At 32.8% G+C, this 26,012-nt stretch overlaps 1 protein-coding gene across 1 annotated transcript in view; it reads left to right on the top strand.

Moving 5' to 3' along the window:
• Pawr (pro-apoptotic WT1 regulator) overlaps positions 1-24,794 on the top strand; it is a 98,391-nt gene extending 73,597 nt beyond the window's left edge. The window contains exons 3-6 of the mRNA XM_076853146.1: positions 7,236-7,270; positions 20,744-20,891; positions 22,371-22,475; positions 24,625-24,794. Of these exons, the coding sequence (XP_076709261.1) occupies positions 7,236-7,270; positions 20,744-20,891; positions 22,371-22,475; positions 24,625-24,711 (375 nt within the window). The 3' untranslated portion in view covers positions 24,712-24,794. The remainder of the gene's footprint in view (positions 1-7,235; positions 7,271-20,743; positions 20,892-22,370; positions 22,476-24,624) is intronic.
• Positions 24,795-26,012: the final 1,218 nt, after the last annotated feature.

Here is a 26,012-nt window from a genome sequence, read left to right as displayed (position 1 = left end):
CCCTTGAGTTCAATCCCCTGTACCACTAAAAAATAAGGAAAGGAAATTAATTTGTCACATTATCATCTAATATTCAGACCTCATTTAAATTTTACCAATTGTCCCAGTTGTTTCCTAGTTTATAACGGAAGGATCTAAATTCAGAATCATGTGCTACATGTACTTGCCTGTGACTCTTTAGTTTTCTTCAATCTTTGAAAGTTCCACAGTCTTTCCTTAATTTTTAAATTAAGGAAATAAATAAAATTTTTTATTAATACTTGTGAAGATTATAGATGAATTATTTGGTGATATATCCAGCAATTTTAGTTATCTGATGTTTACTTCTGATTAATTCGGGTTATACATCTTTGTTGGGAATGTTATAGAATTGATGCTTTATTCTTTTTGTTGCTCCTTATCAGGTGGTACATGATTTTGATTTGTTCCATTGATGGTGATGATCACTTTGGTCATGTGATTATGTCAGGTTTCACTGTAGGATTATTTGTTAGGTTTCACTGTAAGATTATTCTTTCTTCCTTTTCTAAGAAGAATTTTGTGGATAATTACTTTTGAGTCATCAAACTTTATATCTATCCATTCGTCTGTCTGTATCCATAGTGACTCACTATTACTTAATTTATTTTATAGATTATATGCCTTACTCTGTTAGTTTCTTTTGTCTTAAAACAACACAAATTTATTGTCTTGAAATCTTTTGTCTTAAAATAATACAAATTTATTGTCTTCTTGTTCTGTAAATTAGAAATCTGACACAGGTCTTTTGGGCTGAACTCATAGGGTAAAATCAGGTCTGTGCTAAAATCAGAATCTGTTTCCTTGATCCCCCCCCCCCCCCCCGCCCCCAACACCTTAGAGGCTACCTGTATTCTTTAGTCCATGGCTCCTTTCCTTCTTCAAAGCCAGAGACTTGTGAGTTGAGATCTTCTCACATTGTATCACTGTGGCCTTTGTTCATCAGTCACATCTTTCACTGGTCTTTTTCTGACTCTCCCTTTCACTTCTAATGAAATTTAGTGATTACATTGGGCCCATTAAATAATCCAGAATAATCTTATTTAAGTTCAGTTGATTAGAAACTTTAATAGTCATGTAACCTTACAGATTCTTTGAGGGGTATTATTCTGCCTAGCTCATCGTCATTATTTGTTTTGATATTAAAATTGTACTAGCTTTGGCCAGTAGGAATTCCTTTACATGTTTGTATCTTTTGCCATGTGTCCATCATTCTTGGAGCACCTTCTTGTTTTCTGGCATAATAAGATTACAGACTCACCTTGAACTTTTCCTATCACAGTTTAACAGCTGTGTTCCTAAAGAGCCCTGGTTCCTTTTTCTCAAATGATATTTTGAAGTCCCCAAATCTGTGCTTTAGATTTCAAATATTTTAAGTCCATTGTTTTTGGGGTGTCACCATCCCCAGTCCTCTATGCATAGACCTACAAAATGTATGTTTGTATACATACCCATACACATACACACACATAAACCTATTTGTTTTCTGCCTGCCTGCCTAGCTGCCTACCTATACCTCCATCTAGATATTGAATTTATTTATACTGATACCTCCAATTCTAACACTACAGGTTGTTCTAGCATTTGTAATTCCCCTTTGTGACATTGAGAAACCTGTTTCCCATTATCCTTAACATGTTTTGTTTTTTGTTCAAACCCTCCACATGTAATCCATCTTCCATTGTCACCTTTCCTCCACACTTATGCCGTCCATACTGCAAGTAGTTCTGCCATCACATACTGGCTCTTGCTGGACACTCTTCTCACTCTTTTCAGGCTTAGGCATCTCATGCCAGGCTACAGGGTGCCTCCTTATCCTGCTGTTTTGACCAGCTGCTCTTCCCCAGGATTTCTCTTCAATTATGCTCAGACTTTGTACCTTTATGCTGGATTGATCCTCCATGGGGACTGATCCTCAACCTGATTAGGTTTTTAAAAAATTTGTGTATTATTTATTTATTTATTTTTGTTGATGGGCCTTTATTTTATTTATTTTATTTTTATGTGGTGCTGAGAATCATACCCAGTGCCTCCCACATGTTAGGCAAGTGCTCTACCACTGAGCTACAACCCCAGCCCCTGGTTAGGTTTTGACTTCTCCATGTGGACATACTCTTCATTCTTCCTGAGCTCTGGTACAGAATACCCAGAGCTCTCTGAGGTTCCATATTCTTTACTCTTCTAAAACTAACATTCTAACAACACTTTATTCTGTTTATTTTCAGAACAAATTAACTTCATACCCTGCTTGGGGCTCTAGCTGATCCTTCATGGGACTCCCTTTCTAACCTTACCTTAGAACTGAAGCCTTCTGTCCCTGCTTTGTAGACACTGTTCTCATTTTGCTTAGGTTCTGGTTTCTTGGGCCAGACTAGTCTTTCTGTTATATAGTGATCTCCTCATTTTGCTTGAACTCTTTACTTTCTATACCAAGCAGCTTTTCTTTGTGTAGAATGCTAGTCTCTTGGTACCCTGGTCTGAATCATGAAGTTTCTTCTCTTCCTTGTTCTATCCCATCTAATGGCTTTGGGGCTGACTTATTCAGGAAAGGATGGCAAAGTATGAGGGTCCCCCCCCCCCTTTAAAAATCTTTCTTAATAAAGTAATTTTTTAATTCTTTAGTTAATTTTTTATGCATTATAGGAATTTGCAGTCATCTTCAGCAATGTATCTGACTAAATTATATAACCAATGTAGATATTTTAAGTTAGCACTGAGAACCAGTTAGTATGGTATGCCGAAGTTTTACTGAGGGCTCTGGCTTTGTTGCTAATTAGTTTACTTGAAAAACCTCAGTGTTGTTTTGCTATATTCCACTGGACTTGTATTTGTCTGATCTTATTTCAAATATGCCTTCCAATTTGTTTATATGTTACAAGTTCTTATCTGTAAAGACTATGTTCATGGGATTTCCTTATTGACCATTCTAAGCTTAAATGAGGCAGAATGTTTAATTAAACTCACACAAAACACTGTGTTTTGCCAACATTTTCTCGGCTCTACATAGTTGTTTCCCTTTTCTTTAGTAATGTCAACTGTCTCATTGCAAGGAAGATTATTCAAGGAAAAGGATATTTGAAATCAGTTGTATAATAGACTTTGGGGTTTTTAGATCTAATTACATAGTTGCTAAAACTTTTAAAACCGATATCAGTCTTAACCAGTTGTACTTCCTATAAGCAGTTTTAGTGATAGTTGTATTTCTCCATTTTTTCTACATTTAGAATGAAATTGTTAACTTAAACAATTATGATAATTATTAAGGATGTTCTTAGTAATCATATAGTTAAGTTCCTTTGTTTAGAATTTTTTGTGGCCACAGAAATTTCTAATTAACAAATCTAAGGTGGAATTTATATTTGTGTAGAATTTTATTACAACGTGAAGGAATGTTTAACATTTTTCTCTTTAAAATTTTAAAGTACTCTTGCTGTACTATATGGTTGATTTTGTTTATTCTATCTAACATTTCTAATTCATTTTATGTCCAGTTTTCTCGTCTTTGGCAAGGTACAGAGATCACTTTAAAAATCCATTTATAGTTGTCAATTTCTTATGCATGTAAGAAACAAGCTGCCACCACTTCTAATCTCTAATAATGCTAATACAATGTAGAATGACCAATTTCGTGAATATTCATCGCTAAGGTTTATAATTTCACTTTTAGAATCACTGCAAAATAACATTTACCTTCAAACTGTGTAGTCTGATAATAATTCAACTTTACCAATAAAGAATAAGCTTAAGTGTTACCTGTCTGCATCAGGATTTCTTAACTACTAAAGTACTATTTATTTAGAAATATGTATAGCTTAAATTCTAATTGTTTACATGATTTGGACATAGAATGGTAATGATCAGGCATATCAGAGTTCTCATTTTATTAGCTGCAACAAGTTAGTCATATAGAAAATATTGGGCTAAACTTAGTAGATGGGGGCTGGGATTGTGGTTCAGTGTTAGAGCACTTGCCTAGCATGTGTGAGGTACTGGGTTCCATCCTCAGCACCACAATAAAAAAAAAAATAAGATTAACTTATTAAAAAAGAAAAAAACTTAGGAGATGTGTTTTAAGTGACTAGTGGCTTCGAAAATATAAAATTTTGTAAATAAATGTAGAAATCTGATGTTATTACATGACTATTTGTTAGTATACTTAGCTGGAGTTTATTATTGTCTTTATTTTATAAACTTGTCAAAGTGTAAAATTTATTATTATGCTGTTACAGGTTAATGTTGCTGAAAATGTCCTACATTTCCTTTTCTGCATTAAAATTCTGCTTTCCATCTGTATTAATATTTATGGAAAATACCTATCTCAAGCTTCAGAAATAGTATTTGTTCTTAACATTTCAATTGGTACACTAGTAACCTACAAATCCATAAATCTAGTATGTGATTGCTTTCTTTTAGCAATTCTGCTTATTCCATTTCAATAAGAGGTAGCTTACACAATCAAGCATAAATGTGGCATGTACTAAAACATTTCAGATTAGGTGGAATGAGAGATGTGATGTTTCAGAACTTTATTTTAGAGAGGTTGGCATTATCAACATTTTTTCTCATGTATATTTATTATGAACACTAAGGTATGTTTGTTTTAGTTCATATAGGATGATAATTTTTTAAAAAACATAAAATATTAATTGAAATAATGTTTGAGAAATTTTAGGAGGAAAAGTTCCATATGAAATCATTAACCACATTTAGTAATATGAACTTTGAGTGGATACATATGAGCCTAATACTTCTGCTTTATCTAAGCAGCCAGTGATAAACACTTTAATCTAGCTATTAAGCTTTCAAAAATAATTTTAAGATATATGTCTTTTATATATATATATATATATACACACACACACACACACACACACACACACACATATTGCTGTTATTTGCTGGAGATACCATATTTTTATAAGTAGGGGATTTGTTTGTTACACAAAGAAGAGTCTTCTGTCTCCTCATTGTTAGGAGGCATGGTTTAGGGAATCCGTTTTAATGATAGGCAGGTAATAAATCCTTTAAAGTTTACTTTTCTAGATTTTTGTGACTGACTTTGTAATAAGACCAGCTGATTCCCAGTGATATGTAAAATGTCTTTGTATCAACTGTCAGAGCATGACTTCTCTAGAAGTAATTCTGTTCATGGGATAAGGACCCCTCTCCCCACACCAACAGTCCAGGATACTATCGCCTGATTGCTTCGTATATTTAATTTCCCAAGTGGTGCTTTCCCAACTGTGGATTACAAAGGAAGTTATTTCCCTAAGCTGTCCATATATATTTGTTGGGTTTAAAGAGAGAAAGGTGAATCAAGGGGGTATCCTTATCTTTCAGAAGCTTATATTTTACTTAGAAAAGAAGATATATAAATGAAAAATTGAGATAAAGTTATATTTAAGTGATTTAGGCTGTTCTAATGGGAATTTATTGACTTGGAATAATTAAAACAGATTTATTAAAATTTTATATAGAGTGGCTGGGGTTGTGGCTTAGTGGTGGAGTGCTTCCTAGCATGTGAGGCCCTGGGTTCTGTCCTCAGCACTGCATATAAATACGTAAAATGAAGGTCCATTTACAACTAAAAAATATTTTTAAAATTTTTATATTTAAAAAAATAAATATTTTTACATATCCCAGTTAGCTTTTAAAAAATTGTAATCAAATTTAAATTAAGTCTGTTGAAAAGGTGTTGTGTTAATTGTTTTACTCATGTCATTTAATCCCTACAACAACCAATTGGCATCATTGTTATTCCATATATAATGAGGAGACCAAGACTGATAGAAGTTTAAATACACAGTTTTATATGTACCAGGTTGCCTGTTTGGTTGGAACTTTGCTTAATTCTTCCTTTTAATAATCTGGTTTGCTGTACTAATTTCCAAATGGCTATCTTTTTATTGTGTTATGCAGTCAGTATTTACTGTCTAGCTCTGGAACTTGGTCATTTCATAAAGGGAGCTTATTCTTTGATTTCAGCTAGGTTAGAAATTAATTATAGAGTCTTTCCTGGAGACTTAATGATAAACATTTTTTAAAGGTTATTAATCAGTTTTTTAAGGACTCATTTAATTTTAACCTGTTTTATTAAAATTAAACTGTAAAAATATTTGGAGAGCCCTGGCTATAAAAATTACTGCTTGCCTGGTTAGTTGCAAGGTAATTTTTCCACTCTAGTGGTTAATGCTAACTTTCAGCAGTCTCTCCTTTTTCCCTTCCTCCCTCCCTCTGCCTGCCTGCCTGCCTGCCTTCTCTCTCTTACTCTCTCTCCCCCTCCCTCCTTCCCTCCCTCCCTCCCTTCCTTCTTCCCTCCCTCCCTCCCTCCCTCCCTTCCTTCCTTCCTTCCTTCCTTCCTTCCTTCCTTCCTTCTTTTTCTGTCATCACAATAAAGTATACTTTCTCACTTTTTATTTTTTAGTTGTATATAGTCTAAAAATAATGATCATTGTTTATATGTGGTAACTTGGCTTTTTATTTAAAAAACAAGGCATAAAAAAGTTAAAGGGAGGTTTATGGTTGTAGCTCAGTGGTAGAGCACTTGCCTAGCATGTGTGAGGCACTGGATTCACTTTTAAATAAATGAACAAACAAGCAGACAAATAATAAATAAATAAATGGATAAATAAATAAATAAAATAAAGGTTCATCCATCAACAACTAAAAAATATATATTTAAAAAATAAAGTCAAAAGGAAATATATGAAGATTATAATGGTTGACTTTTAAGTGTCCATTGACTTCTAAAAGAATTTTTTTTTTTTTGAGAGAGAGAGAGAATTTTAATATTTATTTATTTATTTTTTTAGTTTTCAGCAGACACAACATCTTTGTTTGTATATGGTGCTGAGGATCAAACCTAGGGCGCACACATGCAGGCGAGCCACATCCCCAGCCCTTCTAAAAGAATTTAAATTGACTAATGATATCCTATGTACCCCAATCATTTTCTGAGCTTTTAAAGTACTTAAGCTTTTTAATTATAAGAGTGATTGGTTTGGACTGAAAAATCAGATATAGTTTTTTTGTTTAACCAGTGGTGTGAATTTTTTAAAAATAAAATCCTTGTAAATTGCTTCTTTCAAAATTTGATATTCTGAACTTTTTTTTAGTTTTTCAACTGTTTTTATAATCATGCGCGCGTGCGTGCGCGCGCGCACACACACACACACATATACTGTCCAAACTGATTTGTCATTACTTTTACTTTACAGGAAACATCTAGAACTGTTTCAGGCAGATATAAAAGGTAAGAATCCTTATATTTTAACTTAATATAATGAGTGTGATGTCTGTCTGACAATGACCTAACCAAGTAGAACTGTTCAAGGCAGCTCTTTGAAAAGTAAGAAACTTTAACATTGTGCTCTTAGAAAGAAATTACATTATAGGCAGGAGTTTGATGTCTTACCATGATTCTGTTGTATCTTGTAGTTTTTGAAAACTGCCTTCCCTCTGAATTTGCATGGGTCCAATGAACTTTGCAAATAATAACTTTAAAATGGCTTACAAGTAGACCAGTAAAATAATCAAAAGACTGGGTGTGTAGCTCTGTGGTAGAGTGCTAACTGGATTCAATCTCAGTATCATAAGAAAAAAGGAAAAAACCCACAAAATCTAGAATCTGATTTTATATCTGAAATTAGTATCAAAATCTAGTATCTGAAATTATCCATTCTTAAATCTGATAGGAATGTGTTATACCTTATATCAATAAATCATTTCTTTTATCAACCTATCAGCAAGTTGTAGCAATGACTAGAATATGCATGTTTCTTAATAAGGGTATCTATTGACAGATGGAGATGGTAAAACTAAAGAATGGGTTGAAAGATAAAACTTTGTATGCTATTTTTTTTCTATCATATGATATCATTGTGTAAATGTATGTAAGTACACACACTAACAGGTGGAAATAACTCAGAAGCCTTTAGAGGAGTCAGGTAACCACAGAACTAGTTTTATGTGCACATATGTGTGTGCGCACATGCATTTTTTTTGGCACTGGGGATTGGAGATTGAACCCAGGGGTATTTAACCACTGAGCCACATCCCCATCCGTTTTTTGTTTTTTATTTTGAGACAGGGTCTGACAGAGTTGCTGAGGCTGGTCTGAAACTTGTAATCCTCCTGCCTCAGCCTCCTGAGCTTCTGGAATTAACAGGCACTGCACCCATCTTTAAACATATTCTTACAAATTACTAATTAAGTATTTAATTCCTGTCTCAAAAATGTCAAGAATGTACTTTTTTGTTTGTTTTAAGCACTGAGTCTGTTAAACATTCAAACTAGTTCTGCTGTATTTTAAAATGGAATCAATTCTTGTCAAGAGCTTTTCAGTTCTCATTTGATTCTAAATTTGTTTCATAGGAAATTGATTAGAACCTTTTTAATTTTGGAAAATGAATTATTAGAAAAAAATTTTATGCAAGATTTAAAATGTTGCAATACAACTATGTTAACTTTTTTTTTTCTAAATGGAACTTTCTTATACCATTGTTTTAAAACCAGTAGTTCTTATTTGATTACACATGTGTTTTGAGAACCATGCAATAGCAAGAAATATCCTTGATTTGTTGGCCAATGATCAAACTAGAAAAACCTGTCAAATTCTTTAAAAAGTGAGAAATCCAGACTAAGAAGTATCAAATGTGTCTGTATTACATATATTGTATATTTTGCCAAATGTTTCCAGGCCTCCAGTATCTGTAGCTCTTTTGGCTGATGAATTTTTCAAAAGAACATGAAAACCACAAAGTGGTACTTTAAAGTGAATTGGCATATTGGTGCAGTTTATGGACTGAATTTTTCCCTGGTGGATTAGTGAATTTATCTGTTGTAAATATTCTTAGCTAAGATTTTTTATAATATTTACTATTTACCAGTTACTGTTCCTTTTTACAGACATCCATTCCCCAATAGTATTATGAGGAAAGTGCTTATATTATCACCATTTTACAAAGAAGGAAACTGGGGCACAGTGAAGTTTAATGATTTGTGTGAGATTAAACATATTAATTGGCAGATTTTGTCAACATATATTTCTTTACCTCATGGTAGTATCAGTTTGCCTAGTATGGGTAAGAATGAGGCATTGTGGAAGTTTGATAATCTTGAGGTTTTAGAAGTTCTGAAGTATCTATATAATTATGAAAGAGAAACTATGCACTAATGTTTGGCATAATTTTACTTTCTTTTTTGTGTCAGGGATTTAACTCAGCCCTTGCATAGCTTAGTAGGAGCTGTACCATCCCCTTCCCCATAATTTTATTACATGCATTTTATATGTTTTATTTCTTGGTAAATTAACCACTAAAGCTGAAAATACTGTTGTCATTTTATTATTTTTTAAAAAGTCTCTTTAAAATGTAATTTAAGTACCATAAAAAATCGCCCTTTTAAGGTGTATAATTCACCAATTTTTAGTATATTTCCAGTTTTTAAAAAATATTTATTTTTTAGTTTTAGGTGGACACAATATCTTATTTTTATTTTTATGTGGTGCTGAGGATCGAACTCCGTGCCTTGCACATGCCAGGCGATCGCACTACCACTTGAGCCACACCCCCAGCCCTATATTCCCAGTTTTATAGAGGTATCACTACTGTCTGGTTCCAGGGTTTGTTTCCCTTCCTAAAAGGAAGGTCCTACCCATTAAGTACTCAATCTCCATTTTTCTCTTCTCATATCTCCTAGCAGTCAGTTATTTGTTTTCTGTATATAGGAATTTGTCTCTACTAGATTTCATATAAATATAAACACATAATAGGTGGCCTTTTATGTCTGTCTTTTTTCAGTTAGTATGTTTTTAGGATGTATATCATAATCATATCATATCACCATGTGTGAATATACCACATTTAATTTAGCCATTTATTAGTTGATGGCTGGTATAACAAAATATTATATACATTGTATAATTTGATATAAAAGTTCATGTACAATTTTTGTGTAATCTTTTATTCTTATAACACAGAAATTTTTTATATTGTTTTGCTGAAGCCCCTTCCCAAAAAAAAGAAAAACATAATAAACATTATATGTCATTATTGATTCATTCAGAATCAGTGCTAGTTGTTTGGGAGACTCATGTTAAGATAATGAGGAGTGTACAGTTTTAGCTGTTCTTACTGAATATTGTGAACTACATTTGAAAAAAAATGTTTTCTGCATATGTTTTGTCTAGTTCTCAAGTGGTAATATTTGAATATTCAGGTGTATTTAATGAAAAAAAATTAAATATAGTGAATATATTATATATTTAATAGCTATATATTCTACTATATTCTTTATATAATAATATAAATTTACTGTATTTACTTTTAGAAACCAGAAATAAGGATGTATAATGATATCCTATAACTGGTGGGGGGTGTACTGAGGACTAAACCCAGGGGCACTTTACCACTGAGCTACACCTGTAGCCCTTTTTAATTTTTATTTTGAGAGAGGGTCTCACTACATTGGCCTGGACTGGCCTCAAAATTGAGATACTCCTGCCTTAGTCTCCCAAATCACTGGGATTACAGGCATACATCACCATTCCCAGCTGGAACAACTTATATTTTTAACAGTGAGATAGATTATGAGTTTACATTCATGTAAATAATACAGTGCAGCCATTAAGATACTATAGATGGAGCCGGGCATGGTGGTGCACACCTGTAATCCCAGTGGCTCAGGAGGCTGAGATAGGAGAATCACGAGCTCAAAGCCAACCTCAACAACAGCAAGGCACTAAGCAACTCAGTGAGAACCTGTCTCTAAATAAAAATACAAAATAGGGCTGGAGATGTGGCCTGGCCTAATGGTCGAGTGCTCCTGAGTTCAATCCCCAGTATCAAAAAACCAAGATGCTATAGATGGACTAGAGTTGTGGCTCAGTGGTAGAGCTCCTGCCTGGCACATGTGAGGCATTTGGTTCGATCCTCATTACTACATAAAATCAAAATGAGTAAATAAAATAAAGATCTATAAAAAAAGATGCTATAGGAAAAAAATGAAATGTAGGAAAATTATTACCAATTTATGTTAAATGGGGAAGGACCTATATAGAGCATAAGATTACAACAAAACAAAATTTATCAAGTATTCTTAATCTGAGATCTGTTGATGTCATGAGCTGTTAAAATTGTGTGTAAAAAGATATATTGCTTATTTTTCTGAGAAAAAAAAAAGCTGTTTTTTTTTTTTCATCATATTGTTAAGGGGTCTGTGATCCAGAAGGAAAACTTAATGTTGTAAAATGTTAATAGTAGTTATCTCTGGGTTGATGGGATTGCTGAAATATTAATTTTTATTTTTTAAGTGAATATATATCAACATTTTAATAAAGAGTCTAAGAGTTGATTTTGATTGTTAGTTGTTGGAGTGTTCGTATTTTAAGGAAGAAAGGAGAGAAACCTATGAAGAGCATAGGGCTGTTTTGAGGTGTGGGGAGTAGTGGTAGGAGAGCACAGGTTAGTGAAAGACACTAAAAATACAGAAACCAATCATGTACTTATTGGTTATATAGGTATTTTGTGATGTATCCAAATACTTCTGGATATTTAATATCCAATCTAAAAGTAGATTTTTACCCATGAGTCTTATAATCATTAAGCTTTAAAATGTCTATATTAGTGGAAAATTCCTCTAGCTATAATCTCTTAATGCTGCCAATCTCATTCTCATGATAGTTTTAGAATAACAGCGCTGTTTCTACGACACCCTCTCATCTTTCCACAAAAGATGAGAAAATTCCCAGAAGGGGAAAAACTTCCAATAAAGGGCGATATTTATCTCTGATGATACTGTATATTCATTTCCCTTTTCTGAACATTATGGTTAATATCTTTGTAGCTAAGAGCAAATGGAGGATTCCTTTTGGATCTTATTAGTTAGAGATTTGTGTTAACATTCCTAAGTAGAACATTACAAACTTTTTGGAGTTAATGAAACAATCTTTTATTGTAAGTATTTTCCATTGTGCATATCTGGCCTACAAAATAGGTTAAAAATGCTCTGTTTTTAGGATAAGCAGCTAAATTTGGCAATAAAATCAAGTAACACAGTTCTTCATAATTATGACATTATTCCTTTCAAACCTAATATGTACTGGGGATACAAAACACTGATTTTATTTTCAGTAATAATTATTTCTTTTAAACTTGCTTAATGCTATAATTTGTATTAACAAGCATACTATGAAAAGAGATTTTTAAAATTGTTTATAGATTAAACTTTATTAAAAATAGTGTTTTATTTTTTAATTGATATATACATACTTACAGGGTCTAGTGAATTCAGTATATAATGTATAATGATCAAGTCAGGTAATTAACACTTCCATCTCATTTATCATTTCTATATTTTGGGAATCTTTTGACTATAGTTATTTTTAAATGCATCATAAATTGTTGTAGACTATAATTACCCTACTGTGGTATAGAACATTATAGCTGATTCCTGCTGTGTTTTGGTGTTCGTTATCTAAGACCTCACTCCTGCATCCCCTTTTAGTCTCAAGTGACCTCTACTCTATCATCTTTTTTGCTTCTTTACTTTACTTCTTCATTTCTGAAGGATAACTGCGCTGGGTATAGTATTTTGGTTGGCAGGTTTTTGTTTTGTTTGTTTGTTTCTCTTTTTTTTTGGACTTTGAATATATCAGCCCATTCTCTTCTAGTTTGCAAGAAATCTGTTAGTCTAATGAGTTTTCCTTTATATGGGACTTGATGCTTTTTTTAATTGATGTTTTTAGAATTCTCTTTGTCTTTGACTTGACAGTTTGATTCTAGTATGTCTTTTATAGGGTATCTCTTTTGGTTGAGTCTACTTAACATTCTTTTAGCTTTCTGGATCTGGATGTCATCTCTTTCAAGATTTGGGAAGTTTTCAGCTATTATTTTGTTAATAGATTTTTTTATACCTTTATTGAATTTTTTTAAATGTGGTGCTAAGCATCAAACCCAGTGCCTTACACATGCTAGGCAAGTGCTTACCACTGAGCCACAACCCCAGTCCCTGTTAAATGGATTTTTAATGCCTTTTCTCTTCTCCTTTGGAACTCCAGTAGTGAGAATATTTGTTTGCCTTAGTGTTGTCCCATAAGTTTCTTTGGCTTCCTTCTTTCCAGCTTTCCTTCCTTCCTTCCCTTCTTCCATATCTTCCATTCCTGTTAGGGATGGCCTATCTTCAGGTTCTAAAGTTCTTTTTTCACCTTGGTCTAATCTGTTGTTGAATTTCTAATTTGTATTTTTTATTTCACTGATTGAATTCTTCAACAACAGGATTTCTGTTTGGCTCTTTTTTGTGTGTGATTGATTTCTTTGTTGAATTTCTTATCCAGATTATGAATTGTTTTCTTCATTTTGTCGAACTGTTTATCTGTATTCTCTTGTATCTTGCTGAATTTCCTTAGGATCCTTATTTTGAATTCCTTTTCAGGTATTTAATAGACTGTTGGAATCTGTTTTTAGAGAATTACTGTTTCTCTGGAGAAATCATGTTTCCTTGCTTTTTTAAAAAAAAGGTTTTTTTTTTTTTTTTGCTACAGAGGGACATACAATATTTTTGTTTATTAATTTATTTTTTTATGTGGTGCTGAAGATTGAACCAATGCTCACAAATGCTAGGTATGCACTCTGCCGCTGAGCTCCAGCTCCAGCCCTTCCTAGTTTTTTTATGCTTATGTCCCTTTGTAGATATCTATATATCTGTTCTAACAGTTGCTTCTTTTAATTTTATGTACTAGCTTTTTAAAAAATATTTTTTAGTTATCAAAGGATCTTTATTTTATTTTATTTTTTACATGGTGCCAAGGATTGAACCAAGTGCCTCACACATGCTAGGCAAACACTCTACCACTGAGCTACATCCCCAGCCCTATGTGCTAGCTTTTGCAAGGAAATACTTTAGTTTTACATAGACTGAAGGGTGTTTGTTGGGTAAGGTCTTGGGCTTTGGCTTTGGTTCTGAGTGTATAATGTCTATGTGATTTGTTCAGCTGTAGTTGTCATCATCAGTGTCTGTAAATGCCTCAGCAATCAAGATTGCAAGTGTCTGTGGAGGCAGTAGTGCAACTTGCAGTTGAACATGTGCTGCCAGAAGTGTGACCCTAGGCCCTGAGGAGGCAAGTATTGATGGTGGTGGTAGTGTTAACTGCACAGCTAGGGATGCAGACTGTAAGGATGGGGTTCCTTAGACTCTCAAGAGGTAAGCACTAATGGTGGTGGCAGTAGCCACAATGCTGAGGCAGCTGGCTGCAAAGGACCATGTTCATTATCTGCATGTACTTAGGGTGCCAGCACCTTTGGCAGTGGTACCCATAATGCTGGGGCTATAGGTCATGGAAGAGCTTGTTCTCAGACCCCATGAGGTGAGCTATAATAGTGGTGAGGCATGTCCTAGGGCCCCATAGAGGAGTGTTAGTGGCTGCATCTGAAGCTGAGACACTAAGGGTAAGGAGGGTGTGGAAGAGATGGATCTTCAGGCCCTCGTGCTTGAGATTATCAGTTACCCTGGTTGGGACCTGGGTCACCTATATCCTGAAGGGCAGGGTTCCATACAGACTAGTGTGCTAGAGTCACAATTGCATAGCTGGTTTTAGCTGGGTTCATGAAGTTTCATTTTTTTATGCAAGTATGGTAAAACACTTCTGGGACTTCAGGAATGGCAAGATGCAGTGGCTACTTATCCCTAGGGCCGAATGATTTGTTTTGGTATCTCGGTTGTCAGATGGCTTATGCTGTTAGCACTTTGGACTCTGAAAGTTGGAGGAGGGACTCAACTTGAATTTCATCTCTGGAGCATCTCTGATGCAGTCACAACTGAAGCAGTTCTCCAAACTGACTTCAGAGCTAATGAGGACTGTGGAACACCTATAGGTCGTGTGATGATAGAGGGTCCTGTGGGGCTGTCCTGTTTACCTTCCTGGCAATGTGGAGTTATATCTGACTGGGGTGGGGGCAGGGGTCCTACTTGCTGTAAGCTTTGTTCCTCTCTTTGTGCTTTGTTCTTGTCTCTGTGCTGTCTTCCCAGGTCTCCATGCCTTAGAGTGTTTTTGCTACTCCCTTGAGTTTCATTGTTCTCCCTCAGTCACTGTTCTTAAAGTATGGTCATTCATTTGTTGTCCTGGTTTTTCTCTATGAAGGAGGTGAGTACTGGGCATATTTTTTTTAAGTGAAAAAGGGATCCTTTAAAATGTTGCTAATGCTCTTCTGTAACACAGCTTGGCTTCATTGGTATCTTACTCTTGATTTTTCTTCCTGTCATTTTGCTGGTATTTCTCAGTCTTTGTAGTTCTTTGCCTTTCCTATATCTATTCTTTATGTGTTAGCATTATTCAACTCTCTATTTCTTTTTGTTCATTATATCTGTACTAGAAATTTCATTTATTCCAATAACTTCAGTTACTACCTATACATGTTCTGATGACTCCCTATCATTAGCTTCATACTGTATAACCAACAAATATTAAACATCGGCTTTTAAAAAGCTGGGCATAGTGGTGCACATCTGTAATCCTGCTGCTTGGGAAACTGAGACAAGGAGTGTCACAAGTTTGAGGTCAGCCCCAGCAACTTAGTGAGACTTTATCTCAAAATAAAATGTAAAAAGAACTGAGGAAGTAGCTTAGTGGTAAAGTGTCCCTGGGTCCAATCACCAGTACTACAAAACAAAACAGAACAATCTACTTTTAGATATATGAGAAGTATACTAAACTCAGTGTGTTCAAAAATAAATTTGTGAACCATAATGAATTTTAGTAGTGTATCCACGTTTACTCTTGCCAAAGTCAGAAACGGTGTCATTGTTTATGACACTTTGTAAAATTACCTTACTGTATTCAGTCATTCACCAAGGCTTGTTGAGTTTATTTACTGAATTGCTCATTGCCACAATCCATACTAGAATATCATCATTTCTTACCTTATTATCATTTTCACACTAGGACATCATCACAGTAGCCTCCAAACTGGCCTCTCGACTTCTAGCTTATCTCCTGTTCATTTTGTAAAAATGATTCTGTAACTTTCCCTGTTTTAATGACTTCCCATAACTTTTATATGAAACCTAAACCAGTAGTCAGTAGAGTTGTGCACAAGATAATCTGCTAGGGTGCAGGAGGTAATTATTAGAAAATCTATTTGTATTTACCATTTTTTCCCTGAAAAACAGTAATACATTTTTTTTTATTATTTGTCAAAAATTTTATTTTATTTATTTTTTTTTTGGTTTTTGTTGTTTTTTTTAGTAATACATTTATATTTAATAATTTGTACTGTTTACTAGTAGTCATCCCTTCTTTCATATGTTAGATGGCTACTTAATACTTAGGTAACCTAAAGAAGTATTCTTTGTTCCCTTTCTGCATGTTACATGATACTGTAATTTGAATGTCTGTTTAATGGACATATGTATTATTTAATTATTACTCTCAAATGGTTAAGTCAAACCAAGTATGTAACTGCAAATATGTTGGTCATTCAGCTGGCAAGATACACAAAATCAGGCTGGGGATATAATTCAGTTGGTAGAGTGCTTGCCTCACATGTACAAGACCCTGGGTTCAATCCCCAGCACCTCAAAAAAAAAAAAAAAGATACACAAACTCAAATCTCTTCTCATAAATTAAAAAGAAAATATGCTGATTTTGAGATTTTAAGTGAAACTTTTTAATTCAGTCATATTTGTAATCCATGTCTTTTTAATGTGATAGCCAGTAAGAGTCAGATATGCAAACTGATAGCTCTTTGAATCACTATCACAAAATGTTAAAATAAGATTTTCAGAAATGATGACGATGAGATTGGGGATGTGGCTCAATAGTGGAATGATTGAGGCCTCTAGCATGCACGAGGCCCTGGGTTTGATGTCCAGCATCACATAACTTCAGGGAAAACAAAAATGATGTCAATATGTAGTCACTTTTTATGAGAACAAGTGTTTGTACCATAAACAATTAAAAGTTTAATTTTAGTTTTTCATCCCTTTATGTTCTATTTTTCGTGATACAGATATTTATAAATTTTATATGATTATATTATAAATCCTATAAAACAACATACAAGTAAATATATATTGACATGGGTACGTAATTAACAAATTTCGAGACCATTATTTTAAATTATTATATAAAATAACTTTCAAGTTTTCTGCTTACTTTTCTAGCCTCTTACTTGACCTCTTATGATTACATTTCATGCTTTAGTCATATTGGACTTTTTTGTATTTTAAATGGGCTACATACTCTTTGCTTCAGATATTTGTGCATTCTTAGTCCTCCTTTAAGTCTTAAGTTTAAACATTTTCTAGAGTAGTGCTACTCAGATTGTGGCCCTTGAACTGTCTCTTACCTATCTTTGACCAGTTAAGTAAAGAACACTAGAATGAGCATTTAGAAACCTGAACTGCAGCCAGGCACAATGGAGCACACCTGCAATCCCAGTAACTAAGAAGGCTGATTGCAAGTTTGAGGCTAGCCTAAGTAACTTAATAAGATTCTATCTTGAAATAAAAAGGATGTACAGAACAGACTGATTCAAGTGCCATGGTGAGTTGTGTGCCAGTCATGCTCAGCAACACTATCTTCACCATCTACAACGTTTTTATGTTAGCCATTTATAACTCAGAAACTATAAAAATTGAAGAAAATGTAAGCATTTATTATTTTTAAAATCATGCTATTAATCAGATTTATATTTTGGTCTACATATAATTAAAAATATAATGATAAAAATAAGTAAAAATCATTTTCATTTTTTAAAGTTTCTGCTTTTATAAGTATTATCTAAATCTTAGAAATAAAACATTATTTTTAATTCTAATTTCCTGATAACAAAGCAAAAGCAAGCTTTACTGGTCTTTTTGGACCAAAAAAAGATAACATGTTTTCTGAATGTGACAGTAGTAATGAACTAAATGATGTCAGTGTGACAGTAGAAATTATTTTAGAGATATAAACCAAAGGAGTTTGCACTCTATTCTTTTTTTTTTTTTGAGAAGCATTATCTCTTAATATGATTGAGATCAAGTTTTAGTTGTAATTGATGGAGAAGTGCTAACCATAGTGGATTATTTGAGGCTATGCTGGCTGCTGAGATAGTAAAACCACCAAAATTTTAGTGGCATGTATGCATATGACATAAATATGTCTAAAACCAAATTCATTATTTTAAAACCTATTATTATTAAAAATTGATGAAAGCAGATGTTCAGGATTTCACATGTAAAGTAGTATTTTGTGAGCTTCAATAAAGTTTCACTTTAGATTGCCAACACTGAAAAAAAAACTGCATATAAATAATAAAATGCTTGCTTGGAAATGTTGATTGAATCTGTAGCTGAGAAGGCTAACATAGCTTGATGCATTTAGGAGAATAGTTCTAACAAAAATTCATTTGTCTTACCATTGACAAATAAGGAGTTTTGTTAAAATTTGTTGAATGCCTTGATTTTGTTAACATGACAATAATGTGAAGTAATAATTTATTTTTCAGCTTCATTACTAGTAAACACAATCTGCACTAAAGTACATAAAACTTTGAAGGGCTACAATATTAATGAATGTGGTTTGAAGTTTTGCTTTGCTTTTGTAGTAATACATTCTAATTATACAGAGGTAGTGACAAAAATTGTGCTGGAGATTGACCCATAATATAATCAGTGTCCTGCTTCTTTGCTTGAGAAAGTCTTGCTGTGTCAGTTGAATATATGCTTGCCTTATCAGCTGAATTAACAGTAGTTTACTGTGAATTATTTAAACACAATGCATTAAATTTGAGATTCCTAAAAAATTAAATATTAACTTGTTAACATTTTAATTAAATCAGTATTAACTGTTAGATGTTAATAACATAATTAAACATTAACTGTTATATGTTGAAATATACGTTGGTTTTCAAAGGGAAAATTTCAGTTGAGTATTTGAACTTTGAGATGAACTCTTAGTATTTTTGCAAGATAAGAAACCAGTTTGTGGGGGCTAGGGCTGTGGCTCAGCGGTAGCGCAGTTTCCTAGCATGTGTGAGGCAATGGGTTCGATTCTCCGTACTATATAAATAAATAAATAAATGTCTGTCAACAAATAAAAAACATTTTTAAAAAAAACAGTTTGGTCCCCAGCTTTTAATATATGTGAAATAGACTTATTTAACTGATGGCTTCACTTAAAAAAACAAAAATCTCAGCCTTCTATGCAAGGCAGAAATGTCAAATGCTTTTTAATGGCAGACAGCATCAAAGGACAAAAAAAAGTTAGAAATTTAGGGGGATGTTTCTGTGCCTTGCTGTGATGGATTCTATAATATAGCAACAATCAGTAAAATAGGTAGTCATCTTGGTATTGCACATTTGAAAATATTATAATCAGATACACTACCAATTTGATATTTGATAAATAAAATTCCATAAAATGTTAAATAAATTTTCTCTTTTCCATAAAATTTTTTTACAAATTTCATTTTCCATAAAAATAAAATATATGAGTAGGAAATTCATAAATCAGGAATCCTTTTTCATCAGAAGTTATTTTAGATTTCACTATAATTTTTCTGGATAAAGTATTACAACTGACTGCTAATGACAGATCAAGCACAAATGTTAAAGAGCAAATATTCTGCATTTTCGATAAAAGTTCTTAAAACTGAATATCCTGAGTTTGCTGAAATCTCTTTAAAATCTCTCCTATTCCTGTCAGCATACTCTCATGCTATTAGTTTGTTTGAGTGCTATTAAAACAAAATATAGAGTCTATATACACGTTTATCTCTTGTGAGTAACACTGTCACTAGTCCAACCTAGATTAGATAAATTAATAAATGTTGTGGCTAGCCTTCAATGTAGCCCCCAGTGACCTACCTCTTTAATCCCCTTTCATACCAGTATTAATATGTGTGGCAGATGTGTTCGTGTGTCACTTCAGAGGTTGGATTATAACACTGCAGCTTCTGTCTTGGTTGCTTTGTCATTTTCTCTCTGGATAATTTTTATATAGTAATAGATACAGCAAACAAGAAACAATTCATTTAGTTCATTAAAATTTTTAAATATTGATATATGCTATTAATTCAGTACATAAATTGGTGCTTAATTTGAAGAGTTGCTTTTCACTCATAACTTTTGGTTAAATTAGAGGTGTGGAATGATAAAAGTTACTAGTGTGAGAGTAGGTTTCTGTGTGAATTGCCTATATGTATACTGTCAATGAAAACTCTTATATGATCTTTTTTACTTTTATTTTCCAATATCATTTTAATTTAATTTTATTTTATGAAAATATTGGTCCATGAGCGATTGGGATTTTTAAAAGAAAAAAGGAAAGGAGAGTGGTTATTCACACAGATTATCTAGATCTTCTAAGATCTATTTGGTCATAGTTCTTGTGGTACTGTATGCTGGTATTATTTTTAAATGGTCTTATTGCTACTATATTATAATTGAATGTATTCCCTGTTAACTGAAAGCTAGAATCCATGTCTGTTTTTGCTTTTAACATCGTCAATACCCAGAACAATGTCTAGTACACAGTAGATATTGGTTGAAAGATTAATGTTCCTTTTACATTTTTCTTATTGTGTTAGAATGATGATTAATTTTTGTAGTTGTAAATATGCCATCTATTATAACCATTTGTCCTTGGAGAATGTTCATTCCGTCAGCTGAATAGAAAATATTCTTAGCATTTTTCTTGTGGAGTACTAGGGACTTTTATCAGATATATGTTTTTATATTTCCATAGCACAACTACTGCCTCTGAAGATGATGTCTCAAGTAGATATACCCGAATAGACAGAAGTGGGTTCAGTAGGTACAACAGAGATGCAAATGTTGCAAGTAATTTGGTCTCAAATAGCACATTGGAAAAGAAAATTGAAGATCTTGAAAAGGTATGCTATATAAATTATTTAAGATTGATAAAATTAATACATCACCAGGATTTTTTTTTTCTTCAGTTTCAGAGCAGCTGAGAGAGGAAATAAATTGAAATTTGCTGGGGATAGTGTCAAAAAAGAGTCGGGGAGAGGGTACTAATGGGAGACACTAATATTGATCCATATTTCCATGCTAGTCAAATAGCTTTTAGTCACTGTCTTATGTTTTAGTTCTTAGATACATAGTGACAGGGAATTTTCTGAACTTCCTTAACACTTTTCTTTCCAATTTTGATGATGTTTAAAATTTAGGCCAAGCATGGTAGCACACTCCTGTAATCCCAGTGACTTGGGAGGCTGAGGGAAGAGCAACACAAGTTGTTCAGTTGGTAGAGTGCTTGCCTTGCATGCACAAGGCACTGGGTTAAACATCCAGCACCACAAAATTAGATAGATGGATAGATAGATAGCTCAGTGGTTCAATCCCCAGTATCAAAAAAAAAAAAACATTTGAGAATGGAGCAAATTCTTGTATCCCTAATATTTAATGTCATTCCTATTTTGCTAAGTGTGTAAATCTCTAATATACTGAGCAGTCTTTATCTGAACTGGCAATATGTTCTACTGTGTGTTTATTATATTATCCAAACAGAATAATTGTCAGTAACTGGTAGAACCAGAAGTGAAATTAAGGACCATTGTTTTTCAGTTTAGAATTTTCAGTTGAAACCACTAAGTCATACCTCTAGTTTTGAAGCTTTATACATTTAATAAAAAAATTTTTGATCTCCTCAGTCAAGACTAATTTTTCATTTTAAAAAGTTCATAACTAACAGTAGTGATAAGTTAAATAAAGTCATTGAATCTTTCAATATTTGTCAAAGAATTGAGTAAAACATGGGTTTTATCAGAAACATTTGACAACTCCTATATTCCCTCCATTCCCTGATTATTTACTAGTGTGGGCCCTTCCTTCCCTTACTGAGTGTCTTAAGGAGTTCAATGGAAATCTTCATATATCTAAGATAACTTTACCAAACTTCGCAAATGTGTGTGTCCTTTTGCCTCTTTTTGAGATAGAATGTCCTTGTGTTGCTCAGTCTGCCCTCAAACTCATAGGCTCAAGTGATTCTCCTGCCTCAGTGTTCCAGGTAGCTGGAAATACAGGCACAGACCATGTGCTTAGTAAACAAGTTCTCTTTTTAGAGAAGCATGAAAAAATTAAAATTTACCTTTTCCTTGTTAATTTACAGATATTTTAAATTTTTTAAAATATCATGATTATAAATAATCTACTCTTTAAGAAATAAACGGCATTCTGACAATCTTGCACTCAGTGTCAGAATTTAGCTAAAAGGATCTAAGGATCTTTTCCAATGGTATTAGGCAATTTATCTATGTTTAGAATCTTTCACTGTTACCTATAAATGTATGCCATTTAAGATTATAAATAACCATTTATTTCCCAATTAATGCTGTTATTATATCTACTAGGAAGTAGTAAGAGAAAGGCAAGAAAACCTAAGACTTGTGAGACTGATGCAAGATAAAGAGGAAATGATTGGAAAACTCAAAGAAGAAATTGATTTGTTAAATAGAGTAAGTATTTCACATATTTCAGTTCCCAGATTGCCCTTTTTTGGCAATTGGATGAAAATACATAAAGATGAAGAAATTCTTTAATTGCATTGCTGAGTTTGTTCTTTTGTTAATAATAATAAGATAGTAATTTATGGTGAGAACCAGTATTCATTTCATAAACTGATTTTCTCTGGGCAATTATCATTTAACTCAATTTTATTTTTTGGTGGATGGACTGATGAAATATGTTTCTTTTGTGTTTCATTAAGAGTTTGGAGGTGAGAGGCAGCTTATATAAAAATGGATATTGGCACAGAATTGCATCAATAAAGAATTGCTATTTTATTATTAAGTAGAACTTCAGATGTCTTTGTAGGTAACTTCACCAGTTTTTGTATCTAGTTGTATTTTATACATTTTCAACTTTAGGCTTAGGTTCCAAGCTCTGTATTATTCCTTTCTATAGCTCTATTTTTTTTTTTTTTAACCTCCTACCCCAGCCCCCAAATTTACTTGCTCCTTAAGAAGCAGGCAGGTCAGACCTTTGTAATAGTGATGAGAAAAGATCCCATAATTTTGCTTTTTGCAGGAATTTAGATAAAAATGAAGGAAAGAAATGTTTGCTTCAAGGAGAAAAGGAGCAGACCCCCAATCCAGTCTTAACTACAGCCATGAAGGAAGAAAAGAGAGCTCCATTATGTGCAGAATTGTTCTTATGGAGTTTGAAGGCAATAAATAAGTACAGGTTATAGAAAAGGACAGTGATACTCCCAGTTGAACTTGATGAAGGTCACATATAGTCATTGGCTGAGCCAATATTTGATTTTATATAGCCTTTCATCTTGGTTCCAACACAGGTGTTCCTCTATTTGTGATGGAATTATATTCAAAAAATTCTGTAAATATTTTTAATGTTCGCGATGTATTTGCACTTTTAGGCATTGTGAGCATTAAAAAGAATAAAATCTCTTGTTTTAACATATTTCATCATTTACTTCATAATTTTAGTTAGATCTCAGTTGTGGTAATTTTAGGAATCCCATATTTTTAGTTGTTGTTTGAACAGATTTATTTCCTAACCTCATTCAGTTTTTAAACAAATGCAAATTCTGATTTTTGCAAGTTTTTAAATAATTTGCCTAATTATCTAAGACAGTGTACTAAATTTATAAGAATGTTGCTTGCTATCCTATAGCATACTTGTGATTCAAATTGTGTCGAGTTTTAGCATTATAAATAGTAAGGATAAATCTATAAAAGTCTTCTTTTCTAACAATGGATATATAGTCTGCCTTGAAATATTGTTTGTAAACCAAACCTTATAGAGGATTGTTTTAGTATTAACTAGATGATTGTGTATTTGAGACTAGGATTAATATAGAGAACATAGAGCTGGATCATATACTTTAAAACTGGAGAGTGAATGCCTGCTTTTAGTGGCTTCCAGTTTTTTTCAGCTTTAAAACTTCTCCCTCAAACAAAATGACCATGAAGAAGCTCAACATATAAATTGAACCAGATCAATTGTGTGTATTCTAGATCCCGTCTTCTGATTGCCTCAGTTCTGTCATCTTCTTAGTGTCACTCCCAAATATACTCCTTTAAAGATTAGTGCCAGGCATGGTGGCACATACCCATAATCCCATCAATTTAGCACCCCTGGGTTCCATTCTTCCCCAGTTTTAGGGGGAAAAAAAAAAAGTGGTAGGAGTATGTCTAGAACTTGAATGTGTATTGATGCCCAATTTGACACATAATTGTAACCTTGGACCCTATACCACCCGTAGCCTACGTATATATTTGTTTAACCCTCAGTTTTGAAGAGGTGAATGGAATTTAATTTTAACCTAAAAAATGAAGTTATTTACTGTAATTAAATATTGGAAAATTTACTATTTTAAAACCCTGTCTTTGGCTTCCTTTAAAAAACTGAGTGATCTGGAAAGAACTGACCCATATACTTATGATAAAAATGAAGAGTCAAGTAATGGATGCTCATTTTAGCTGGGACATAATCCACTAAAATTATTTCTAGAACCTTTCCTCATTTTAAAATTAACAATTAAATGAATTATCTTTGTGTACTTAAAAATGTTTTAAAATCTCCTTTCAAATATTTTTAAATATTTTAAAAGTATTATTTTTCTTTTTTTCTTCCCTTTTTAAGGACCTAGATGACATAGAAGATGAAAATGAACAACTAAAGCAGGAAAATAAAACTCTTTTGAAAGTTGTTGGGCAGTTGACAAGGTAGAAGATTCAAGACCCAATATGGAAAAATATTTTAATAACTACTGATTGAATGTTACGATTAATGCTAGGACAATATTCCTATGCTTGCAATACATTAAAGTAAATATGTATATTTATTTCTAGAAAATGGATGTTTATTTTCAAAATATTTCTTTTTCATTATTAGTTTCAAAAAAGTATCAATCTTTTATTTCATAAATAACATCTTTCAGTTATTGAAATGATAGGTAATGTCTCTTTAAGTTTTGTGTGGTATTCAAATAATATATGGTTTAAAGTCACAGCTGTTTGAATATATTTTATCTGTTAGTACATTTTCTTCATAAAGGTATATCCATAGTCATTGTTTACATGAATTCAAATATTTGGGGGAATTACCTACAAATGCCTTATTTTGCTGTGTGCAGCCTTTTATATGTTGAAGACTTGGTCATTAAGGTCTTTGTCTACTGTCATTTGTTCTTTCCACTTATTCCAAATGAGTAAATAGAGTAACAAGTAATAGTTTCAGTATTTTGTGTAACAGTAATCTTTTAAAGGAAAGCTGTTATAAAAAGTCACTTAATATCATGTCCTAGTTGGCTAAAATTCAGAGAATGCTTGAATTATGCTGTAGTAAATGAGTTTACTATTTTGTCTTTGAATATTGAAAAATTTTTCAATTACTTCAGCTTCTTAAAAACACAGTTGTAATTTTTTAATCTGTAATTTCCTGTGTAAGTACTACTTTTTTGTTTTGTCCCAAGTTTTATTAGTGAATATGGTATATTTAAAAAGATGTTTATTCATCAGGCCTCAAAAATGTGTTTAATTTCAATGTTTAAGAAGAAAATTCAGCATTTTATTATCCATATGTATGAAAATCAGAAACAAAATATTTATCCACACTTAAGACATTTATACATATTTTAACAGTATGTAAGCAGATGTAGTACTAAAATACATTGCCTCATTTCTAAGTTGGAAAATCCTTTGACAGTGTTTCTCATGAGTCCATTCACCTATACCAGTTTTAAGGGCTTTTTCTTCTTAACACTGAAATTTTTAAAAAGTTATTTTTTTTTTTAAGAATTATAAACATGGTCTCTTCTATTAAATATTCTTAGGGTTGTTTTATATTACATTTTTATGTTGAGTAAGAGCCCACCTCCTTCCTTAACATACATTAAGGATGTCTGCCTGGTAGTGAATCTCAAGTAGTAGTAATGATGTCCTTTTATCCTGTCGATGTGTGAAAGTGGCTTGAACAAAATCCATTTTGGTTACCCTTTTCTTTTTTTCCTTTACTTGCAAGCTCATGCA

The sequence above is a fragment of the Callospermophilus lateralis genome, chromosome 4 (genome assembly GCF_048772815.1).
Source record: "Callospermophilus lateralis isolate mCalLat2 chromosome 4, mCalLat2.hap1, whole genome shotgun sequence".
Lineage (NCBI taxonomy): Eukaryota > Metazoa > Chordata > Mammalia > Rodentia > Sciuridae > Callospermophilus > Callospermophilus lateralis.
This window is presented reverse-complemented; position numbering and strand designations above follow the sequence as displayed.